At 44.2% G+C, this 22,621-nt stretch overlaps 1 protein-coding gene across 5 annotated transcripts in view; it reads left to right on the top strand.

Annotated features, from left to right (window-relative positions):
- The window catches only part of ARHGAP24 (Rho GTPase activating protein 24), a 193,980-nt gene that overhangs the window by 37,561 nt on the left and 133,798 nt on the right, over positions 1–22,621 (top strand). The window contains exon 1 of one of the 5 annotated variants that reach the window (XM_025149795.3): positions 802–893. The exons of 1 other annotated variant lie outside the window; for it this stretch is intronic. Coding sequence is in view for 1 of the 4 variants with exons in the window: in XM_046941321.1 (XP_046797277.1) it covers positions 8,471–8,576 (106 nt within the window). In the remaining 3 variants the exon portion in view is untranslated. Of the gene's footprint in view, positions 1–801; positions 894–1,433; positions 1,471–1,799; positions 1,861–5,056; positions 8,577–22,621 lie in introns of those variants that run through there. 3 more of the 5 variants (XM_420552.8, XM_046941325.1, XM_046941321.1) reach the window with 3 other exon arrangements.

The following is a 22,621-nucleotide window of genomic DNA, read 5'->3' as shown; positions in this document are numbered from 1 at the left end:
GAAAAGTTTTGTTTTATGTACCTGACCTGTTGTCTTGTTTTCCTCTTTCTGTGTTGATCTGTCACCACAGATTCCCACTATATCTATTAAAGCTCTACTCTGTGGCTCCTGACAGCTTTCCAGTTCTAAAGACTGTGTTAATAGGACTTGGCACACTCACGTGTGGGTGGCCATCAGTCAGGCCATGGTTGAATCAGCTTCCTTCTGTGTGTCCGGTATAATCTCATCTGTTCTTCAGAATGTTTTGGGTACAACTCTAGACTCAACAGCCCAGACGTGAAGGAAGTAGGCTAGATTAAAAAAGTGTTTGGGCTCTTCTAGAACGAGGAGATGTTCACTGCTGAATACTGAAATACAAAGTAAACACTGTGTTCTTCTGAGCACTTGTGCAGAAGGGAAAAGAAGAAAAGGCTTTATTTGAAAGGAAATACTGTGGATCCCCCCCCTCTGACTACCTCTGTAATGTGCACTTCTTGAGTTCTGCATTAGTCCCACCTATGTGAACCAGAACACTTAGGAAATGCACAGATGTTGAGTGTAGCTGCAAGTTGTGCTGGAAGTTCAGTTGCCAAGAATAGGAGGGGGGAAAAAGTTGTAATTGCAGCCATCAGATCCACTTTGGATAACCAGACACGTGGACACACTTCTGTGTTAGAAGCAGAAGCCGCTCAGTGGAATACCACAACAGCGGTATTCCTGCTGCAAGCTGTAGCTTATTGCATGTTGCAGTATATAAATATTCATAACTTATTAAAGAACTTCCTAGTCCAGTGGAACTTAGGGAACTGCTTGCCTTCAAAAGGCTGTGACTAATTCCTGTAGTAGTTGGGATTTTTTTAGTGCTGCTGTGCTGGGGGTGGGGGTTGGAGCTGGGACCAGCAGAACTGTGAGAGGTGAGTAGCAGGAGGGAAGTCTGTGTGTCTGTCCAGGTCTGTCCATATGCACCACAGCTGAAATTTGGGTAGAGCATAAAGGCTTTTTTTAGGTTCCTCTATAGACTTGTCAGCTCTGCTCAGTAACCTTCCTCCACCCCCAGCTCTGCCTGCTGTGTGGCTGGAAGTGGGCCAGGCTTTGCCATAGGTGTGCTGTAGTACGTAGACCCCTGCTCAGGCTTGGGGGTGTCGTGCTGTGCTTTCTAAAAGTACTGTGATCAGTAAATTCTTCTGAATCAGTCGAGCCTGCATAGAATGCACGCTGTTTTGAGTGTACCAGTCCCAAGGAGACCTCTGTCTGGTCTGTGTGGGGTTGAAGCTCTCTTGTTCCACGGCTCAGAGCTGCAGGCTGCTTAGAATAGATGGGTCACAGCCACTGAAGCGTGTCTAGCTAACTAGAGGGACTGTACGCAGAAAAAAACCCTTGGGGTGGGTGGGAGGGGAAGAAATTTGCCTCGGGTGACGGTGTTTGGCATCCGCTTGCCGTCTCCTATGCGTGTCACAGGAGAGGGAACTCCCTTTGAGCCAGGCAGCGGCGGTGAGTAGCTCCGGCCGTGTCCGAGCCCTGCAGGGGATGCTGGCGGTGGGATGCGGCGCGTCCGGCGGTGTGCGGGCAGGCGGCTGGCTTCCTCCGGAGCCGCCAATGAAACGTGAAACCCGGGGCTGTGTCTGAGGGCCGGCCCTGGGAGGCTGCTCCAGCCTCTGGGCTGTGCGTGCACGCATCCGCGGCGCGGTCGCTCTTCCCAACTTCTTGGGCTGCTTCCTTAGGGGACGGCCGGAGGGAGCCATCTCCGAGCGCTGCCGAGAGGGGGAAAGGAAAGCAACTTGGAAGCGCGAGCGGGCTAAACCCAGCCGTCACGGCTCCCCGGTCTCTGTCTCGGGGAGCCGCCACGCTTATGGGGGAGAGCATCGACCCCGCTTGCGGAAGGTAGGAGCCCTCCTGTCGGGCGGCTGTGGGGCTCCCGCTGGAAGCGGGGCAGGTAAGGGCGGCTGTGATTTCCGTCGGGGTGACAAAACGGGAGAAGTATAGCGGGCGAACGACTGCTGCCGAGCAGGCAGCGAGCGGGGCGGCAGCCGTCGGTGCGTCCTCGGTGGCTCTGCCGCTCTGCCCGGCCGAGGGGTGCTGCGCTCCGTGCGGCTGTGCGCTGCTCTGCTCAGCCTTCCCGTAGACCCGACAGCAGCACGCCTTTCTGTCGCTTTCGGGGTCTGCGAGCGAAAGGCGTGCGATCCGACTGCTTGTGGGACTCGGTATCGAAAAGGAGCCCTTTGTGCGTTCTGCCATCCCTACGCTAACGTTAGTCTTTGGGTTGGCGATGCTCTTCTTAACGCCTTTTTTCTTCTTTGTGGATGCCTGTAGTAAGCTTTCAGCGGTAACAAGCTTGCTGGGACAAACTTACAATGAGTACTTTGACTGTAATCGCCCACGAGTTAGGGGATCTTCAGTGGGTTTTAGACCTACCAAGCAGGCTTCTTTTCGAGATAAAGCAGCAGTTGTCTCTTTTTTTCTTCTCACGACTTGAGATGTGCAGAACATCTATCTGTTTTGTTCCTAGTAACGTGTGTGCAGGCGGTCAGATGAGGGGTGGGGGTGTTCTTTGGGCAGCAGCTAAACTGCATGTGATGTTAGGAACTTTGCACTACGGAGAGCTGGAAATAAGCTGCGTGGTCTTTTCTAGTTAGGCACCCTCGTCCCATGCAGGTAGACATAAGAAACCAAATGCATTTCTTGTGCTGAGCATGGAGGCAGTACTCTGAATTTGTCTAATATTTATCTGAATTGTGTTTCAACTGGGAGAAGACGATAACTCTTATTAAATCAACTGTATGATGAAGCCATTAAGTGCTTCAGTGGTGGTGTAGTTCCGTACCTGTGTGGTGACACTCTCTTCCTGTGTATCCAGGGATTAGGTTCCTCTTGGGTGAAGAGTTAAGGGAGAGCGTGTTATGTATGCAAGGGATGAGGCATACTGCCAGAATTCTCTCCTACAGAAAAGCTGGGGAGGGACCGTTCATAAGGGCATGCATCAACAGGATGAGGGGAAATGGTGTTAAACTGGAAGAGGGTAGATTTAGACTAGATGTCAGGAAGAAATCCTTTACTATGAAGGTAGTGAGACACTGGAACAGGTTGGCCAGCAAGGCTGTGGATACTCCCTCCCTGGAAGCGTTCAAGGCCAGGCTGGATGGGGCTTTGAGCAACCTGGTCTAGAGGGAGGTGTCCCTGCCTGTAGCAGGGGGTTGGAACTGGATGGTCATAAAGGCCTCTTCCTACCCAAACCATTCTATGAAACCAGCTAAGTGGTGTGCCGTGCTCACGGAATGCAGGCAGAGGGAAAAGCAAAGTTTGGATTCCCATCCCCATGAAATTCCTGTGTTGTGGCAGGCTTTGTTATTGCAAAAAGTGTCTTCCATTGTGTGATATGTTGGGTTGTGTTAAAAATAAATGTGCTTAAAACTTATGTGTCTTCATGCATGCTGTCTAAAGTTATGTCTGCTGCTTCTTTGATTTGCTGCCTTGTCTCCCAGCTGTGTTTTGCTTTGTTTGGTCTTTTCTCTGCTTCCATTCCTAAACGAGATAAAGTAGGGTTAACTTTGGAATTAAGTATGTGCATGCACACAAAAGGCTAAGTGTGTGAAGGTGGCTTTAACTCCTGGTCCTGAAGCTGGGCACAGTTTTCTGAAGATGGGGTTCAGGGAGCCAGGAATGGAGATCCCTTCAAGAGAATTGCCTCCCAAGTAATAGGTTTGGACTCCTGATGAGGTCGTGTCTTGAGAAGTAACAAGAAACAGAAATCCCCTGCGAGCTCCTGTTGCAGCTATATAGCATATAGCAGCTCTCAGGACCTCTTCAGCTCCTGTTGCTTGATTCAGTGTGTGATTTTTAAAACACGCTGGAGAGAAATAGAGTTGTAATTCACAGTGGGTAGCTTGAAGTGATTTGCATCCTATTACACTTAGCTGTCTTCGCTGCAGGCTGCTTGGTGTTTACGGTGACCGGATGGCCTTTAGAAATGTGCTTTCTTCCTGGAGCTGCTACTTCTTTGCTTCATACACCTTAGGTGGGGGGAGTGCCTGACCTGAGTTTCTTCTTAAAAATTACTGGTGCAGGTTGTGGCAGTTAAACTGTAGCACTGGGCTGGCATTTGTGAACTCTCCCATGGGTGAACAGACTGTAAGTTAGCTGTCAGACCTGAAGAAAAGTGAAGGATGTATTCTCTTCAAATTCTCAGGCAAGTAAAACAGTGGGGGAAAGCACAGAGTGGGGGTTTCCTATTACTAATAGCTGATAATATCAGCCCAGTGTTCTGCTGTATACTCACTCAGTGTTGTCATCAGTCCTTACAGTATGTGCTATACTACTTGTTGTGTTCTACTGTCTTTAGCTACCAGCTCTGGTTCTTACTAGCTTTTGGTATGTTTGACAGCCTTCTCATTTCATGTTTCTGCTCCCTATGGAGTTACTATCTTTCTCTTTACCTTCTCTTTTTACAAGTGGAAAGCCCAGTTCCATCAGTGCATTCTCCACTTCTTTATTCTGCCCTCAAAATGCTCTCCAGTTCTCTGAAGCACTCTTAAACATTTGAATGTCCTCACTGGAGGTGATACTTCAGGTACAGTCCTGTTGCAAGACAAATATATACCGCAATTTTTCTCCATCCTCATTAAATCACCTGGTGGTGATGGGGTGGTTGTGTTGAGCAGACCCCCCCAGCACTGTTGGGTATTGTCAGTCCTTTGCCACTCGTGCATCTGTTGAACAGGAATGCACACACAGACTGGTGGCTGTCAGCTGCCTTTCCTGTTTGTCTCTAGCAGCTTCCCTGCTACTTGTCAGCTGCACAGTTCCTACTTCTACTTCTAAGCCACTGGCTAAGCATCAAAATAAGCGAGTTCCCTTGAGACTGCAAACCACCTGCACTGAGATCGTGTCTCATTTGCTGTCGCAGTCTGCAATTTACCTGTTAACTGTTTGAGTTCATTCTGTTTGTCCAGCCCAGCTCTGGTTTTGTTAGGCCCTTCTGATCAAAATGCTACTCTTCACCAGGCTGGGAGCACTGAAGGAGCACAGTGCTGTTAACTTTACTGCAGTGATCAGAACAAGTTTATTACTGTTTTTATCTAGAGGGGCTTCTATGTGTTGTGACCAACAAGACAAATTTCAGCAACTTGTGTTGAATTCCTTTGGCAGTGTTTATATAGCTTCTTGTGATGAAATACCTTTCTGCTTCCTATGTTTAGTTCTGCGCAGCTAAGTGTCATGTCAGTTAAGAAGAGTGCATCTTTTTGGAAGAGGTGTTTTTTGTGTCATTTGCTTCCAAGAATTAACTGGTTTATTCCTGTCCTTTCCCTACCTTTGCTGTCGCTTCTAGAGCAGTTTGGAGATCTAACTGGATTGCTGATCTTCGCCTGCCAGACGGAGCAGACATTAAGTGCTATAGAAGCAAAAAAGTTTGGCACTGGGAGGGTGAACAGGCAATTTTATAGAGTAACAGAATCATAAAATCATTAGGGTTGGAAACGTTCATCCAGTCCAACTCATCCCCACCGTGCCCACTAACCACGTCCCTCATTGCCACATCTTCATGGTTCCTGAACACCTCCAGGCACAGTGACTGCACCACCTCCCTGGGCAGCCTGTGCCACTGCATCGCTACTCCTTCTTAGAAGATGTGGTTTCCTGATATCCAACCTGAATCTCTCCTGGTGCAACTTAAGGCCATTCCATTTTGCCCTATTGCTACTTACCTGAGAGAAGAGGCAACTTTTCTTCCAGTATAGGCGCCCTAAGAGGGGCATATCTAAGAGCAGAAGTGGTGGGTTTGCAACAAATGGGAGGAAGTAGGACTGTGTCCACGTAAGATTTAAGATAGAATTCAGATGCACAAATGTTTGCTGGAAGAAGTTGTGGTTAGTAAGGGGAAAACCTAGTTTTAAGGGCGTAGTGTAGCTAGTTGAGAGTGACATCCTGTGCTTGTGTTAGTTCTGTTTGTTACTGAGACACAAACTTCAGCCCAAGGTAGCGTGCTGGGCTGCAGGGGTGACTTTGGCCCATCGTAGCTGCTGTTTGTTGTCACAGTTCTGTTTTGTTTGGAAGTTCATTAACTGGGAGAAAAATAACCTGATATTTTTTGCTTCTTGTTTGAAGAAGCTGAATGATTGCAACAGACGGTTTGGCACAGACCCTTGCTGTCCTGGAACGCTTGCTGTTCTTCAGTGGGAAATGTGTGGGCATTAGGATGGGTAGGAACTTTTATTGATTTGAAGCATGTTGAGAAAACAGTTCATGTAAATCCTTTGAGCCGTGAGGAACTTTGCTTTCTACGGTAGTCCCACGGTGTTGTCCACAAGAAGTCACTGGAGGCAGTGTATTTGTTCTATAACCTTTATACCTGGGAGTTTTTCCCCTAAGGCTTGGGGTGTCCAGCTGCTCTCTAGGCACACAGACCTGAGTGTGTTGTCTTCTGTGCCTGGAGCTTTTTGCCTCACAGCCACAACTGAGATCAAAACCCTGCGTCACGTGCATGCGAAGTCACTGTGGTTATCCACTGCGAAGTGTATTGCACAACACAAAACATGAAATCTGGATGAGTAGCTCTGTTTCTGGCAGCTACAATATTTGTGCAGCTGCTCCCACAGACTTTCCTCTTTTTTTTTCTCCCCTCCTCTAGTTTCTTTTAAGCATTAAGATAAATAAAGGTGTCAGAAGACCTATTTTGGGGATTGGAGGTAGTGATGCAACTGTTTTTTTTTTTTCTTAAGGACTGTGAGTTCTTAGGCTTGCAAGTGAAAAGCCTGCTGAGGTTCTGCATTTAGCAGAGCTGAAAGGAGTCTCCTAGAATGTGAGATGTGCAGATGGGCTTTGGTGTTATGGCGCTCTCCGGAGTAGCGGGGAGCTTAATCATCAGCATTGCTGGAGCCCACGGTGTTTTGATCTGAGTAATCTTGATGTGAAGTTTGTTGAGTATAGAAGTGAATGGGAGAAGTCCTGCTCAAAAAGCTTAATTCCATGTGAGCTCTGAAGTTTGGCCAAAAACCAAGTTTTGGAAAGAAAACGTAGTAGTGACGCTGCCTTGCAAATTAATAACTGTTGTAAGGCTAGGAGCTAGTTTTCTTTATCCGTACAGGAAAATAGCCTTCAGTATTTGCTGTGTAAGACAGGTTTACTTGCAGTGCTGTTCCTTCTACTATTTATTTTTGTAAATAGCAAAAGCACACAGTTTTGTTGTATGGCGGTCCGAAGACTTGAAAGTTGCATTTAAAATGCAGTTTAGGTAAAAGTCAATGAATTCACCTGAAAGTAAGCAATTATTAACGTGGAGAAGGACTCCCAACTGTTATGAAACATGTCCTCATTACTGTAGGGTTTGTGAAGCTTGAAGCCCAAACTGCTGAAATAATTAAATACAAGAGATGTCAGCTTGCTTTAGTTTGTAGCAGCTATGGGCTTAGATGCTCAACCCTGAATGTTAAAAAAGAAAAAATAGGGGGGAACAAAAAAGCAGATGGAGAGTGGTAATCGAAACCATGTGATTCCAAGTGAGTTCAGTGGCTCACGTGCCTTCACTCCGTGCAGGAGCACGGTTCAGGGGAGATAGCTGTATAATATGAAGCCATCACCATTTATCTGTTTGTAAGCAAAAGGGACTAGGTGCTTTTGGGTTGCTCTATTATCTGTATAAGCTTGTCTGTATGAAGAAATCAGAACGGGCTTTGTGTAAGCTAGCATAAGTGGGAAGGCACTGTTAGTTTAGATAGTAATGCAGGAGTAAATGGGTATAGGCTGTCCATGAGTGAACTGGGGTGTGAAACAAAGGTTTCTTGCAGTCAGGAATTCCTGGCTGGGGACTGTGGGGGTGCAGTGTGGGGAAATACTACAGCAGCTGTTTCGACAGTGCTTTTTCATTCTGGAAGTAACCATGGGGCTGGCTTCAGAAGCTGTGTTTAATGATTTGGAAGGTTGTGCTCTATGTGCATAAACTGATGTGAAAGAGCAGAATAGTCCCTTACCACGGGAATACTTCATATGTGTTACATGATGTGCCAGGATGAAAATGCAATCAGCAGCAAACCCCTATCTTGCTCGCGGTAGGATCTTTTTCATTATTTTCCCTCTGAGGGTTCTGTTCTGCAGCAAGTCAACCGTGAGTTTGCATCTGGGAACCTGACTAATTCTGAAGAATTTACTATATCCCAACACTGATGTTGCAAGCAATTCTGTTTGCTTGCTGTGGCAATTCAACTCTGATCTGGTCAGCTGTTACCTAGGCTCTACAACAACGCAGCATCAGCTGTGGTGCTGCCCTTTGCTGTGCGGGACTCACACTGGGAAGGGACTGAAGCAGCCAGTTGAGTGTGCGCCGCATGGCACGTTCAGTGTCAAGACTATTTATCACATAACGAGATTAAGCTTTCATGCAGCAGAGCTGTACAATGCAGGCTCACAGCTCCCGATACCTGCCCTTGGCAACTGGAGAACTGCAGAACAGGAGTTTAGCATCAGGGTGATCCTCTGCTAGCATCAGGAAAAACAATTCTAAATGCCGAGGCTCCCGTCAGATGTCTGTACCTTATTTGATGTTGTCACTCCTGGGACACTGCTTCGGAGGTATTCATCGCCCGGTGTGAGCAGAAAGGCTTTGAGACGTGAGTTTTTCTTCTTTTCCTTTTCTTAGGGAGTAATAGAAAATGGTGTCACTCCTAGCCACAAGGACACGTTTGTTATTGTTGCTCCGTAAGTGTCCGGTAAGTAGTGACAAAATAGTGTACAATACCTAATGGAAATAGCCAGTGAAGGAAATAATTTCTAGTCGGTGCTATTATAGCAAGCACTGAATGAGTCCAGGACGAGGAAGCAATAATGAAAAGGTCATGCTGCTACAGTGGCAGGAGGAAAGCTGGAAGAAAGGGCTGTGGGCAGTGTTGCTGAGGGGTATCAGCAGGCGAGCCTGAGGGGCGCTTCAGCTGCTTTTCTGAGGAGCTGAAAAATGGGCAGGTGTCAGAGAGGCACTGCTGTGCACAGGTAGGGCAAGCAGGGAACCGATCTGATTGTGCTCACAAGCTGACAGTGCTGCTGGACTGCGGGCTGAGCAATTGGGTTGTTCTGATACATGCAGAAGTTGAGGTTTGAGTAGGTCTGAGCTGAAAATTGTCCTGTGAGCTCTGGTAGCTCTGCTCACCTTTGTGGCAGTGCAAGGTGGTGTTAAGTAGAATACTCTCAGGTCTTTAGCTTGGTGTCCTGGCCAGGCTGGTGGCACTCCGTATGGATGAAATGAAACTTTGCCTTGGGTCTGTCATACCTCTCCCTTATGAAGGTACTTGAAGCTTGGTAATACTCTTCTTATACCAGAGATTATATAACATATCTCTGTACAGTGTGGCTCTTGGGGCAGAGCAGAGGCTGTGTGATAACTGTGATACAGTCTTACTGTGGAGTCATTTGATTTCATTTTTTTTTAGTTTGTCTTTTTGTACTTCCTTCTTGCTGAAAAGATCCAGCATGTTGAAAGTATCATTTCTTATGAACCTTGGAGGTGCCACATGATGGACTGCTCTGTCTGACAGACCAGTGGGCCGTTCAGCTTCTTCTGCCACGTTGCCTTAAATAGCATTCTAAACATGAATATAAATTTGCATACCTTATTGGTTCATGGCCTTGCTGCTCCTTTCCTCCCTAGCTGGGGGTCAGAGGTTCCTTGTGAGGTACAGTTTGTGTTCATCTTAGTTAACGTAGTCTTGAAGTACTCAAAGTGCTGTGATAGTTCCCATTAAATATTAATCTTTGTATCCTGAGGAACTTCTATTTGCATGCTAACAACTTTATGAAGTTCTATTCTGTAGCAAACCTGGCACACAGCTCTTCATCTCAAGAGACAATTTCTGTTTTTCACTGTTGGTTTTTTAAGTGATTAAATCTGGGAAGAACAGGCAGGGGTAAAAGAAAAACAATACAACTTTGCTTAAAGAATGGTCCCTTTTGGCCCATTTTAACTGTGGCATGCTCACAGAAAAAAACTGGGGTACATTAACCACACCTTCTGATGAAGGAATTTCTAGGCTAGTCAGATTATGACCTGTATAAGTTTAGTTGGTCTGGAGTTTCCAGCAAGAATTGCTTTTTTGACTATCAATAGAGAAACCTCCTGGCCTGGTACGGTAGAACTTTAGGATGCTGTAGGTGAAATTGTCCTGTCAGCTGTTCCTTTCCTGCCTACGTGGAAACTATGCTGTTCAGAAATTATGACGTGCAGCTTGAGTTGAAAGGCCTGCATTTACCCACCCGATGCTCTTGAGGGTAGGTCAGTAGGTAAGGTAGAATAGGTTTTGGTTAATGTCAGTACGTAAGGTTGTTCTCACTTGTGATCCCCACCTTTTCATGATTTCAGGGGATGAAGTGTTGCACACACTTGCGAGTAACTGATGGTACTGTGGAATTGCCTGAAAGGATGGAAGCCAAATAGCAAGCATGTCTAGAACCTTTCTTTTTGGAAATTGCTGACAGCTTCAGCCAGCACATGTTGAATGCTGGCTGTGGTGTAACAGTGCAGCTAAAAGGATTTGTGCAGACTAAGGGGTGCGAGCTCAGAAACTGATTTGTTGCTGGGTCCTTTTTAGGTCAGCGTGAAGTTCATGGCTAGGCTTAAACATAGAGGGGCTCAGAAACAAGCTGAGAGTGCTGCTGGGCACCTGGAAAATACAGTTTGCTGTGGGTTTAGAAGCAGGCAGGAGCACGGCTTCTTAGGCATCTAGTATAGAGGACTAACAATGACAGGGCTGAAGTCTTACCACAAAACTGAAAAGATGACTTATTGGAAAAAAGAAATAAATCAGTGCTAAATAGGCTTGTTAAACAAGCTTTCTGGATGTATTTAAAAGCCAGAAGGCTTGAATGGCTCTCCTAGCTGTGCGCAGCCTGGATGCTTAGACACATCGCTTGGAAACTGATAGGAGCAAACTGCCTGCTCTGGAGCTCGCTGACAGTGGAACAAAAAGAAGCTGTTGTTCTTTTGGCTAGTTTGTCATTTGTACAATTTTTCAGGGCTCTTAAGGTAGGAAAAAGTAAAATACTGTGGAAATCATGACACGATCCTGCAATTTCTTCCCCTTTTAACCAGTCCTATTAAAATTTTACAGAGCCCTTCAGAGAGTATCTTTAAACTGCAAGTTGTGATATTTTTGGTGGTGCTGAAAGATCCCTCAGGAAAGAGGCTGTGTTTTTTCTGGAAGTCGATATGTGAAGGGGCTGATTCTGCCCAGGTTTCCATCAGAAGAGTATTGGTTTCCAGCAGGATGGAAGGCAATTATTCCCCCCTGTCCTGGGACAGCAGCACACAAAGGGGCTTGGCCATCCATGGTCATGGTCATCCATGTTAGGATGCCTGGTTGTTTTAGTTGTGAGCTTTGTGAAGTGGGAAATGGAGGTGGAGGAGTTGGAAAAGTTTCATGAGATAGCCTGCTTGAATAGTCTTGTGGCCTCTGAAGTTGCAGTGGACATCAGGAAGGGGGTGGAAGCCTCAGTCTTAACACAGATGTAGCATTGAATTCACCTGATAAACAGGTTTTTCTCAGTCAAGGAGCCCACCAGAAGGGAACAGTGAGTTTTTCCTGCACCTATTTTTGTTTGTGGAAAGAAAAGTCAGAGCTACTTTGGCTTGGAGATCCTGAAGCTGTTGCGCTGGGCCTGTTGTTATTCATTTTCTGCTGGTAGCACCTAGGATTAACTTTTGCCTTGTGAGTTAATTACTGCCTTATTAACATTTTTTGCAGCTAACAAATGAAATATTCAGAGGTTGGGTTGATTTATGATGCTGTTTTGCTTTGTTTAGCAACAGGTACTTCTTGATAGTTTCTAGACAAGTTCTTCTCTGTAGCGTTAGCCTTTTTCTGCCTGTGTGTGTGCCAGCACCCTCCGGTCTGTCCCATGTTGCTGAGAAAACACCATGGAATTGCCCTGGTTGGAAGGAGATGAGTGAAAGTAATTGCACATGTGACGTACAGAGTAGGGATCTACCAATGTGGCTGCTGCCAGTTGGCTGTGGGATGTGAGAAAGGTGTTAGAGGAAGAGCAGGGTGCTGAATCAGTGCCTCCTGGAGAAGTGCTGCTGAACTGTGTTTAGACATATATCATTCTGTCTGTACAGATGAGATGTGTAAATGGGATGATGTCATCGGTAGGGCTGGGGGAAGAATAAGTCTGTGGAAGAAAATGAGTAATTGCCATGGCTCTCTAGGCTTTCAAACCTCTTCAGTTTACCCAAGCTGCGTGTCTTCAGTGTGTTTGCTTGCTGCTAATAGCCGTGCTTTGTCGTTGGGCAGCACAAATGCCTGTCTGTGCAGCTGTTCAACTTTGTAAGGCGTTTATGGGAAGGAGGTGATAAATGTGAACAGTCTGTAAGTGAACGATTGCAGGAAAATGAATTCTATCAGTCAGGGAACAGACACAGGATCATGTTATTGATCACAAACATCAAGCACAAGCAAGAGCAACTCTAGATTTTTATCTGATGCAGAATTCAAGAAAACTTCGTTGAATAGCTCAGGGTGGCACTTCACAAAAATGCTGCGGTGAGTGGGGGAACAAAGGAGTGAAATGAATTAAGTGATTACAGATGCTCCCCACTGCAGTGCCTTGTGAACTGCCTTCAGTGTAACGGCGAGCTGCTGAACTTGAAGCTGCCAGTTGTTCTGAGCAGTGCTTAAAATGAAACCCTCTTTCAGTGGGCCGTCCTTAATTTCCTGTTCTCGTTTTGTGTATGTTGCAGCGTTTTAAAAGCCATGCTAATAGGCTTAAGCATAGCAAGTTGTGAAGTATGTTGCGAACGCCTCACTCCTTATTCAGTAGTAATTAATTCAGGGCTAAGATCTACAGGGCAACTTGTGCTTTTTTTTTTTTGCATAGTTATGCTAGTGCTCCTGTTGCTTTCTGCAGCTAATACAGAGAAGCTGTTCTTCAGAAATGTTTTATTGTTGAGATGCAATAAATTCTCACAAGCTCTTGTGATGGCTAAATACAAACGCTATTATAGGAGCTGATTTTTATCATTGTTCTGGAGAGCCATATTCTCACCAGTCCTTTTGTGTCTGTGCAGGGTTGGCAAATTTTGAGTAAATAAAGTTATCTGGTGATATCAGCAGGCAAAGAAGCTTCCAAGTGTCCGTGCGTTCATAGCCTACCTACAAGCTGGCGCTCATTGCAGTGGGCTAGAATAAAATATATATGTACTTATTCAGGGGGCACACCAGTGCATCAACAGGTTTGGGATGGGTGCCATGATCCACAGTGCTTTGTTAGAGCCGTTGAACATCCCTTTCTCTCACAGCAGCTCTTAGCACAGGGCTTGGAGCATTTGCCCTAAGTGTGGCTGGTGATGTCTTGGCAGCCTGCTTGCGGCAGGGATTGGCTTCAATGCCCAAAGGTGTTTTAGCCTGTGCAGGCTTGCTGTTGCCTTTGTACAAAATGTTGTAAAAATAATTTTGACTTGTGTTTTTTTTTTTCCTCATCTGGGCGATAGAAATAATTAGCAGTGAGGAGTACTAAGATGCTTTGACCTGAACTGCTGTGTTTTTGTAACACTGAAACAACATCTAAAACTGTGATCCTGATGAGAAACCATGCAAACCTCAAACCTCTGGGAAACTTAAGCAATTGGCTGTAGCAATGCTGGGAAATTGTTTGGTAAACAGTAAAATAATCCTATTTTCAGATTATAGATGTGTTTTATGTATGGGATCATCACAGAAGCTTTGGGTTTATGGTAGCTGATCATGAAGTTGTGTGAATATGATCAGAACATTTTTTTCTTAGTATGTATATGGATGAAGGTGGACCATGGAAAAAGTAACCATGCTTATTCCCACAGTGCCTGTGTTTCTTGCTCTGAAGCAGCGGAGAGATGCAGGAGGGCTTTTGCTGAGACATGGGAGCATGTTTTTTATCTCTGCTACCTAAATGAAGCAGCGTTTGCTTGCTTGCACGTGCTGTGGGAAGATGACTCCACTAGTCTATAGAGCAGCCAATAGACATGGCTCATGTACTTCACGAGCCACTGCCCTGCCTGCCTCAGTGCATCGATGTCTGTCATCTTTCCCTTTAAGTTGTTGTTTTCTCCTTACTGTTTGCACCCTCGAAACATCTGTGGAATGTTTCGTATTCTTTTCTTGGCTGTCACGGCGTCAGTACAACCAAATGCTCATCTTCATTCCTCTGCCCTGAATGCCTTCCAAGCTGTCTCTGTCTCCAGTGGAGAAAAATCAAACACCCAAAGTAAGCTGCTAATAGGTTGGTATGATTTATTACTTTTCAGATTGAATTGGAGAGCAAGTTTGGAAATAATTCGTTACATATTACTGCTGTTAGGAAACAGTAATGGGGAGAGATCTATGTCTACTTTGTATTCCTTTCAGACTATTTTAATTAGAGAAGACAAAATGTGTTTTCAAAATGTGGATTTCTTGCAAGAAATAGGCTGAAATAAATGTGCCCTTTGTTCTTTGACTATCAAAAGTGATTCCTGTGCTTCTCTTGAGGATCAAATAATCTTTTACGTCTTGAAGTTATGCTTCTATCCAAGAGCAACCATTTCCTTAGGACCGAAAGGGAAACTCTGGAGTAGCTTGGATTAAGTCTGGGTTGTGTAAAATGTTTCATCACTTCCAAACGACTGTATTGAAGCCTTTTCTTTAGGGGTGCCAAGACAGCTTGCTAAGGCTTTGCTTTGCAGACTGGAGCTTTAAAAGTTTGCATGGAATGACCTTTATTGCAGGGCTGCGTGAATGAAAATTGGGGCCCTGAGGTGCATTCTGGATGGATGCCCCCTTAAAGCCCAGATGTGGGATCTTTGCTGGGGAACCACAGACTCTGCAGCAGTCTCTCAGGAGGTGTTATACTGCTGCGAGAGCTGCTTGTGTCCTTCCTTCTTCTGCACAAGTATAACTGTACATTGAACCACATGGAGGATGCTAGAACAGCTTTGTTTTGGAATGATGTATTGAAATCTCTTCCTTTTAAAACTCTTTTTATCATGTGCTATGCTGTTTATCATGGGCTTTTTGTTTTCACCAGCAAAAGTTTGCCCGTTCTTGTGGGGTATTTTGTATTTCTGAACTGTAATTCACATAACCCGGGATTTGATTTTAGCACATACAATACACATTTGCCAGAGAGAAGAATGGGAAGTCATGTTGAAAATATGTTGCTTTCATAACATCCAGATGTGTCTAGATTTCCTTTCGTCTGTCCACTGTGGTGACATCTCAGTTCCCTTCTATTTCTCTTTTGCTTTGTGTGCTTCTCAGTTGAGTAATAAAAGGGATAAACCGCGACTTAGTCCTTCATATTAAGCGTGACACGGGTACAGGGTCAGATTTCTGCCTGCGTGTTCCAAGTATAAGGGTAGTGTTCTGTCTGCACAGAAGATGCATTATTGAAACTGTTTGCCACCATTTAATGCTGTTGGTTTCCTATTTCTAGGAAATGTGTGCATATATTCCTTCGGGTGTTAAATGCAACAGGGCTGGTGGTCAACCACTTTCCTGAACACTTTTCCCATCAGAAAACGCTCATTTGTGTAATTGTGACCATTACTGGGATATATATATGGTGTGTTTTAGTTTTAAATTAAAATGATATTGCTTGTTTTTCCGTATGTATTGTAAAACAGTATCTAATGTAAGTAATAATACTCTGCATTGAATTTTCATGTGTTAGAATGTTTCTGAAATCACCAATTTTAATGAAAAACAGGACTTGAAATCAAATTTGAAAAGAGAAGATATTTAGAAAGGTGTGGGGTTTGGAATGTGAAGCTCAAACTTCAGTATGGATTGGTTGGAGTATGATCATAATTGTGCTTTAACAACCTTAAAATGATGCTATTCATCTTCTCAGGAACTGTTATGCGTAGTTGAGCTTGTACATGAATTTGGCAGTAAATCACACATACAAAGATTTATTGCCAAATATCAGTGTCAAGTAATCAACACGATAAATGTCTGCTTACATTGTTGCTCATTTAAAATCACGTGTAAAAATTGCCTCTATAATACTATGAAAGAGCTGTTTTTTTCTTTTCCTACTACTGTCTCATTCTCTTCTAGGCTGAAAGAGCTGGCTGTGATGTTTTCTCTAGGCTTTGAGTCACCTCTTTTTTCTGTGATGATGCACTGGTGGTAGACTCTGGATATGTAGGGTCAGTATTAGGTTGGTTGTTAGACTCATTTTGTCCTCCTGGCAAAAGTAGATCTCTTCAGAGAGGACTTGACCCTTGCTGTGTGATGGATTCGGGCTTGAACAGACAATGACCAGGCTCCAAAATTGATGTGTGTGTTTTGTTCCTCAGTTCCTTTGTTGGTTCCTTCTTGCAGAACTTGTCTTGAGTAAACATCACAGGGAAAGTTAAGTGCTTCTCTTGGGTACCTTTTTCAGACTCCTACTAAATGGTTCATAAGCATTTCAGGGTTGGAAAAACAATTTAAAACAGAGAGGCTATACATCTTTGTTTATTCACTTTTTTTGTTCTGTGCATGATTTTTCAGTGACAGGTCCATTGGAAAAATTCTTGGATGTTAACCCAGTTATTCCATCTGCTTCTGCAAAGTTCTGTGCAAGAGAGCCAATGCCATCCTGATCTGCATTAGAAATAGTGTGGCCAGCAGAAGCAGGGAGGTAACCATCCCCCTGTACTCAGCACTGGTGAGGCCACACCTTGAGTATTGCGTTCAGTTTTGGGCCCCTCAATAAAAGAAAGGCATTACAGACAGGCCATCTGCTTACAGTGCGTGGTTTTTTAATGGTATGTGCACCAGCAGTACTAGAACAGGAAGACTTTGCTAACACCCAACATCTTTGGTTATGTACACACATACAGAAATCATGTTACTGAGAAGAGCTCTGTATGGCTAGATCATTAACTCTCTGGTCCTAGTCCTACTTAACATAACGTACTCTGGTCAATAGTCCTAGTGAAGTATTTAATAATATTTGAAAACCAAAGTGCTTGGTTGCGTGGAAATCTTGTGTATCTTCTGTAATTATTTGGCTTTAAGGCCATTCACAAAGCTTCTGTGGCTCTCAAGCCAGAAATGGGTGCTCCTTAGAGAACATTTCAAGCATTTCCTGTGAACACCATCCTGTAGTGTTCATAGGCAATTGTGAAACAAGCAGAAAATAGCAGAGGAAGATATCACATGCAGAATTCACGTTCTTTGGAAGATCCCAAGCGTTGAAGCTACATACTGCAGCAATAACCAGAAGTTACGTTAGCAATGGATATTAGCAATGTATGTGCAGTATTCATGTTTCTATGCTGTGATTATTCAAATAATTGAGCAAAGACTATAAACTGGTGGCAGAGATGGAGGAGTGCAAGAGCTTGGGCCTTCAATTGCTCTTGGTTAAGGATCTTGTAGGCTTTGGTGTGTCTTGAGAGTGTTGGGAAATTGATGGAATTGGCCCTTTGGTCTTGGGTTTCCTGTGGCTGCCAGCACTTAGGTGTACATTCTTTCCCCTTTTGTCTAATTTCCTCCCTTTGAAGTGGAGATCAGGCTTCCATTGAAAGCAGAAGTTGTCCAGATACATGACACACAGACATCTGACTTTGAGGGCACTTGAAAGGCTTCTATTACTTTCTTTTAACATTTCAGTCTCATAATATCATCCTAAATCATGGTACAGAATGAAAGCACAGTAGTAGCCTTCTAGATCTCTTTTGTGCTGTAGAAAGCTTGGTGCTTTATGTACAGGATCTCAAGGCCTGGCTGAGATTTCAGCTGCGTTGTCTTCCATATGTTTGGAAAAAATCTCCATCATCTGTGTCTAATTTAGCAGAGGGCTGGAATGCCGGAAACATATTTTTATTCCTGTTGAAATATAGCTGCAAGTTCACTGCAAATGAAAGGACTGCATTGGAGTTGTTCCTCTGTGCGCACAACAGAGAGGATTTCCACATTGTAGTTTCTTTTATCTATTTATAGGCTATTGTCCACATCTCTGCAGCATGGGCTGAGCCCGGGGGTGCGGTGGGCTGATTTCAGAGCTACTAGCTGTTGTTCTGCTCAGCCTATGTAGTGTGGAGGAGCTCACTACTGTCCTGCCACTGCTCTCTGTATGCACCTGCATGATTACCTGAAGTCCGTGATGATCTCCCATGTCCAGTGAAAAAGCATGTGATAGTTTGATGTCTTTATATTGTGTGTTTGGACTCTTAGGCTGGCCTTGATGGAGTAGATTAGAGTCGTAAATCACAGAATCATAGAATGGCCTGGGTTGAAAAGGACCACAATGATCATTGAGTTTCAACTCCCCTGCTGTGTGCAGGGTTGCCAACCACTACACCAGGCTGCCCAGAGCCACATCCAGCCTAGCAACCTAGATGATTTCATTGTCATTTCACTGAAGTATGTGGCAAATTTCCCCATCCTAAGGGGCAAACTTCTCCAACAAGAGCTCAAGAGCTTTTAAGATTTCAGAAGAGTTGGTGCTGCTAAGCATTGCTGTGATTTTGTATGCATTTCCTCCAGATATCTTTACCAGCTTATTGTCAGGGAAGCTGAATGCAGTCAACAAAATAAGTCTGACATTTGTCAGCTATGCTTGACTGTTTCTCAGCCTGCTGAATCTGAGTATTTTGTCTAAAGCTATTTTTGAAACTTTGGAAACTTTCTAGGTACTTGAACGTTTAGTTAAGAAATGCAATGTCTAAGATGTGTTGATGCTTACTCTTAGTATTGAAATGGCACCAGTAATCTTAGGTCTTCAAAGAGACCAAGACTATAAAATTACTTTTTCTTCACATTTCTATTTCTGTTAAGGACACCTGTTCTGCAGGCTCCTAAGTACCAGTGTCTTTGTCTTTTATTCTGGAAAATGCAGTTGTTGATGCAGTGTTATCCACTCTTTTCACTAGTTGGCTTAGTTTCTTAGTAAGTCAGTTACGTTTTTGCATTTATGAAAGACTAAGTACAGTCTTGAACCACTGTGTCTATTGGGAGATATGCTGAAAAATCTTAAGTTTGTATCTGTTCTGATCAAACTTGGTTCTTAAATTTATATAAGGGATAACTCAAGCTGGTACAAGCAAGACAATTTTCATAAGCAGAATTGTCCCCTACAGGCTTGCTACCAGGATATTTTACCTTCTAACTTGGAGGAACAGCTGCATGAAAAAATAATGAGGTATTCAGAGGATAAAAATGGTAGCAAACAATCTGTTATCAGTGAGACTGTATTGCTTTGCAATATGTAGTGTTTTTTCATTAGCGCAAGTTTTCAGTGAAGCATAAGATGATACATTCCTGGCAGTACTTAAAGCCATTGCAAGTGAGGAGGGTTTAGGACCCCCTGAAATGACTTTGTGCCCACACGTGCATAATCAGTGTGCCTTCCCTCTTTCCTTCTCTGGAGTTCTCTCTGAAATCATGAGTTTACCACAATCCAGTGCCTGCAGAGTGCTGCTCGGGTTGCAGATGCGGAGAACAACCAAGGATGAAGATATTTGAGTTAAAATCCCTTATGCTGGCATCTCTTCTTTCTGTTCTAAAGGTTGGCTATAGAGTTCCATGGGAAAACTTGTACATCACATATGGTTTTAAAGTAGTGGAAGTCACACCTGGAACTTGTACCCAACTCTATTGCACTAGATTTGATTATGGAATAATCTGTGCTGCTGATGACTGCACTTAGCAATCACCTCACAGAATTCATACCTTCCAAAATGCACTGTTTTACTAAAATCTCTATTTACGTGCTTAGGCAAATAAGGGAGCTGCTTGGGGTACTGATTTAAACTTCTGCTGGTATCCTGCACTGATAAACACATTGCTTTTGAAGTGTGGGATGGCATTGGTACAGGTTGTGGATAGCATAAAGGTTACAGGTGTGGAAAAAATGTGATCTTCCTGAAATTAATATTTTTTTGCAATGACAGTTTTGATAATAGATGAGAGACAGAAAACCTCATTATTTATACTGAGAAAGGAATTTGACTTGGTCCTGTTTTTCTTCAATGGTGACTACCAAAGGGATGGGAAAAATGAGATAGTGTTATGTATGTACTGCTGAGAGCTGCTAACAATCCTAGAGTGCAATGGCTCTGCAGTGAGAGCAAGGATGTAGGTTCCTGGTTGCTTTGACTACAGCAATGTGAAATAGCAAGTCCCTCTGGATGTGCTTTTGGTAACATCCTTCCCCTTAGGCATGCTGATACACTCTGCTGTGCAGATGAAGACTTATAAAGCACAGGTCCTCCCTACTGTGAAGGGGGAAGTTGGTAGGAGAAGGTAGATCATGCTACTTTGTGCTTAATGTTGTTTTATGCTGTTAATGAGCTGTCATTCACAATAGGGGAGAACTTATGTCCCCCGGATAGCTCACCACTCTTAAAGGAGGTGCTGAACAAATTAAACTAAGTGAACATGAATGTCCTCAGTCCATCCCTGCAGATTCAGGACCTGCTGTGTTTGTGGTGGTGTTCCTTTGTGTCTGTCTGGGGGTTAATGCAACCACCTTTCCTTTTGCAGCCTACTTGACTTTGGGAGTCAAGACTCTGCATGTCCTGAGGCTGGCTTAGGAATCACAGAATCAGTCAGGTTGCAAGAGACCTCTAAGAGCGTTGTCCAGATGTTAATGAAGATGGGGATGCTGTGAGCAGGGAGCTTTACTGGAAAGGGCAGTGCCACAGTGGCTTAATCAGCAGTAGTACTGCAGCATCATTTTTTCTTTTACTGAAACAGTTCAGAGGGTATGAGAGTTGGTACTGCTTTCTGCACTATATGAGGGATTTTGGACTCTGTTTCTACTGCAAATTTGGTTTTAAAGAAGTGAAATGGTAACTTGAAGTAGACATTAATGCTTTCCCAGGGGCTGAAGATGGAAATACCAACTAGAAAGTAATGGTGCTTATTTTGTGTTGGCTCTCTCCATGGAAAGACATACATATGCTTTTAAAAATGTTGACTGTATTATCTCCAGTTCTGTAGTGTGGAAATTCATCTGTATGGTTAATGTTTTCAGAATGACAGAGGCAATTACCATTTACATAAAACATTTCTGAAAAGCATTAGAGCTGTAGTGATTCCTGCTCAAAAGTAAATCTACGTTAAGTTTAGGTCTTGCTGAGGCTGTGGTGCAGGGAGAATATAAACATTGGCTCTGCTGCTGAAGTGAGTAGGAATGGAAGGGGCTGCACTCCTGAGTGTGTCAGTCCTGAGCCTTTGATTCTGACTTGCCCAAATTTGTGGTCCTGAGACCATGCTGCAAAAGAGGATGGGTGCTTGCTACCTGCATACAGTCCACGGTGGTTTCTCTGCTGCCAGCATGCTCGCTTGCAGGCGTGCTGCACATGATGTGCCTGCATGCATGTGCCCTTAGAGCTGCCCCTGGGATGCTGCTGGTGCAGGCACAAAGGGGACCTGGTGATTACAGGGGAATTTTTTTCTCTACCTAGTTGTGGAGCACGCTTCATGAAGAAGGGGAATAACAATAGTAGTGAGTTGAAAGCATTGAGGAAGCAGTTAACTGCAGCAGATCTGGGAGGAGGTTGCTGCTGCTGCTAACAAACTAAATCATGTATATATTTTTTTTCCTCCTGCTTGCATACTTTAGTGAATGTAATTTGCAGCGTCTTAATTCTCTTGGTCAGTTTTACAAGAAACAGAGGAAGCCTGAACTGCTGTGAGAGTAGAAGGACAGCGTGGAAAGTTGTGTTGGATTTCCTACCAGAGCATGCAGCCGAGTCGCTGTCTGAGAGCTTGCTGACTTCCATACCCAGATGCTTTTGGCTGTCAGTCTTTGAGAACAAAGAGTAGTGCCAGAGATTTTTTTTATACTTTGAAGGATTATGTTCTGAAATCATGTTTGGACCGATCTCTTAATCAATTCCTTTTTGTAAGACGATGCTGTAAATGCTGAAGTATTCACTAGTGGCATGTGTGAATTATGTTGTTTTTAAGCTGTCCTTGTGATCACTCTCTCTATGTAAAGTATGAAGCTGTAAACAGGATTTGGGGTTTTTCAGTGTCAAATGCTTGGAGGCAGTGTAGCTCATTAGTTGGGAGTGACATCTGGGAGCTGGAAGATCTTTTTGCTCTTCCAGATGCTGTCTTTGACTTGCTCTCTGACCTTTTAGCTGCTCAGCATTTCAGCATGAGACTTGCCAACTGTTCTGCAGTTCTCTGTCCGTCTTACATCGCTTGACCCTTCAGCTACCAGAGGTTCTTCTCTAATCTAGTCTGTTGCTTTGTCTGCTTTTCCAGATTGTAACGGCTGATTTCTTGCTGTATGAATTTCTCCGTAGTATCACCACTTATACAGAACAAGCCTGAAGTGGAAGCCCAGGTAGAAACCTGGAAGATGCGACCGCTCTGCTTCCATCATACCTTTACTTCCTCTTTGACGCTGGCAGTGTCAGCCTTGTCCTGCAGCTGTGTGCTGCAAAGTGAGGAAGAGCCTGATGTGTCATAAGTCACCTGCGGAAATGGAGCAGAGATGGTGTTATCCTTACAACTTGCTCTGTAAGCTTTCAGAACTCTTCTTAGTGGTGTGACCTCTGCAATTGCTGCTAAATCAGACTGTTTCAGGCCATCTGCACTTGAAGAGATAGCTAGACCAACTGTATGCAAGTATGTGCTGGTTTCCCAAGTCTTCTATAGATGGAGTCCATTTTAACTCAGAAATAGCTGGATTAGGAGGTGTGGTG

Source organism: Gallus gallus, chromosome 4 (assembly GCF_016699485.2).
Source record: "Gallus gallus isolate bGalGal1 chromosome 4, bGalGal1.mat.broiler.GRCg7b, whole genome shotgun sequence".
In the NCBI taxonomy this organism is placed as follows: domain Eukaryota; kingdom Metazoa; phylum Chordata; class Aves; order Galliformes; family Phasianidae; genus Gallus; species Gallus gallus.
This window is presented reverse-complemented; position numbering and strand designations above follow the sequence as displayed.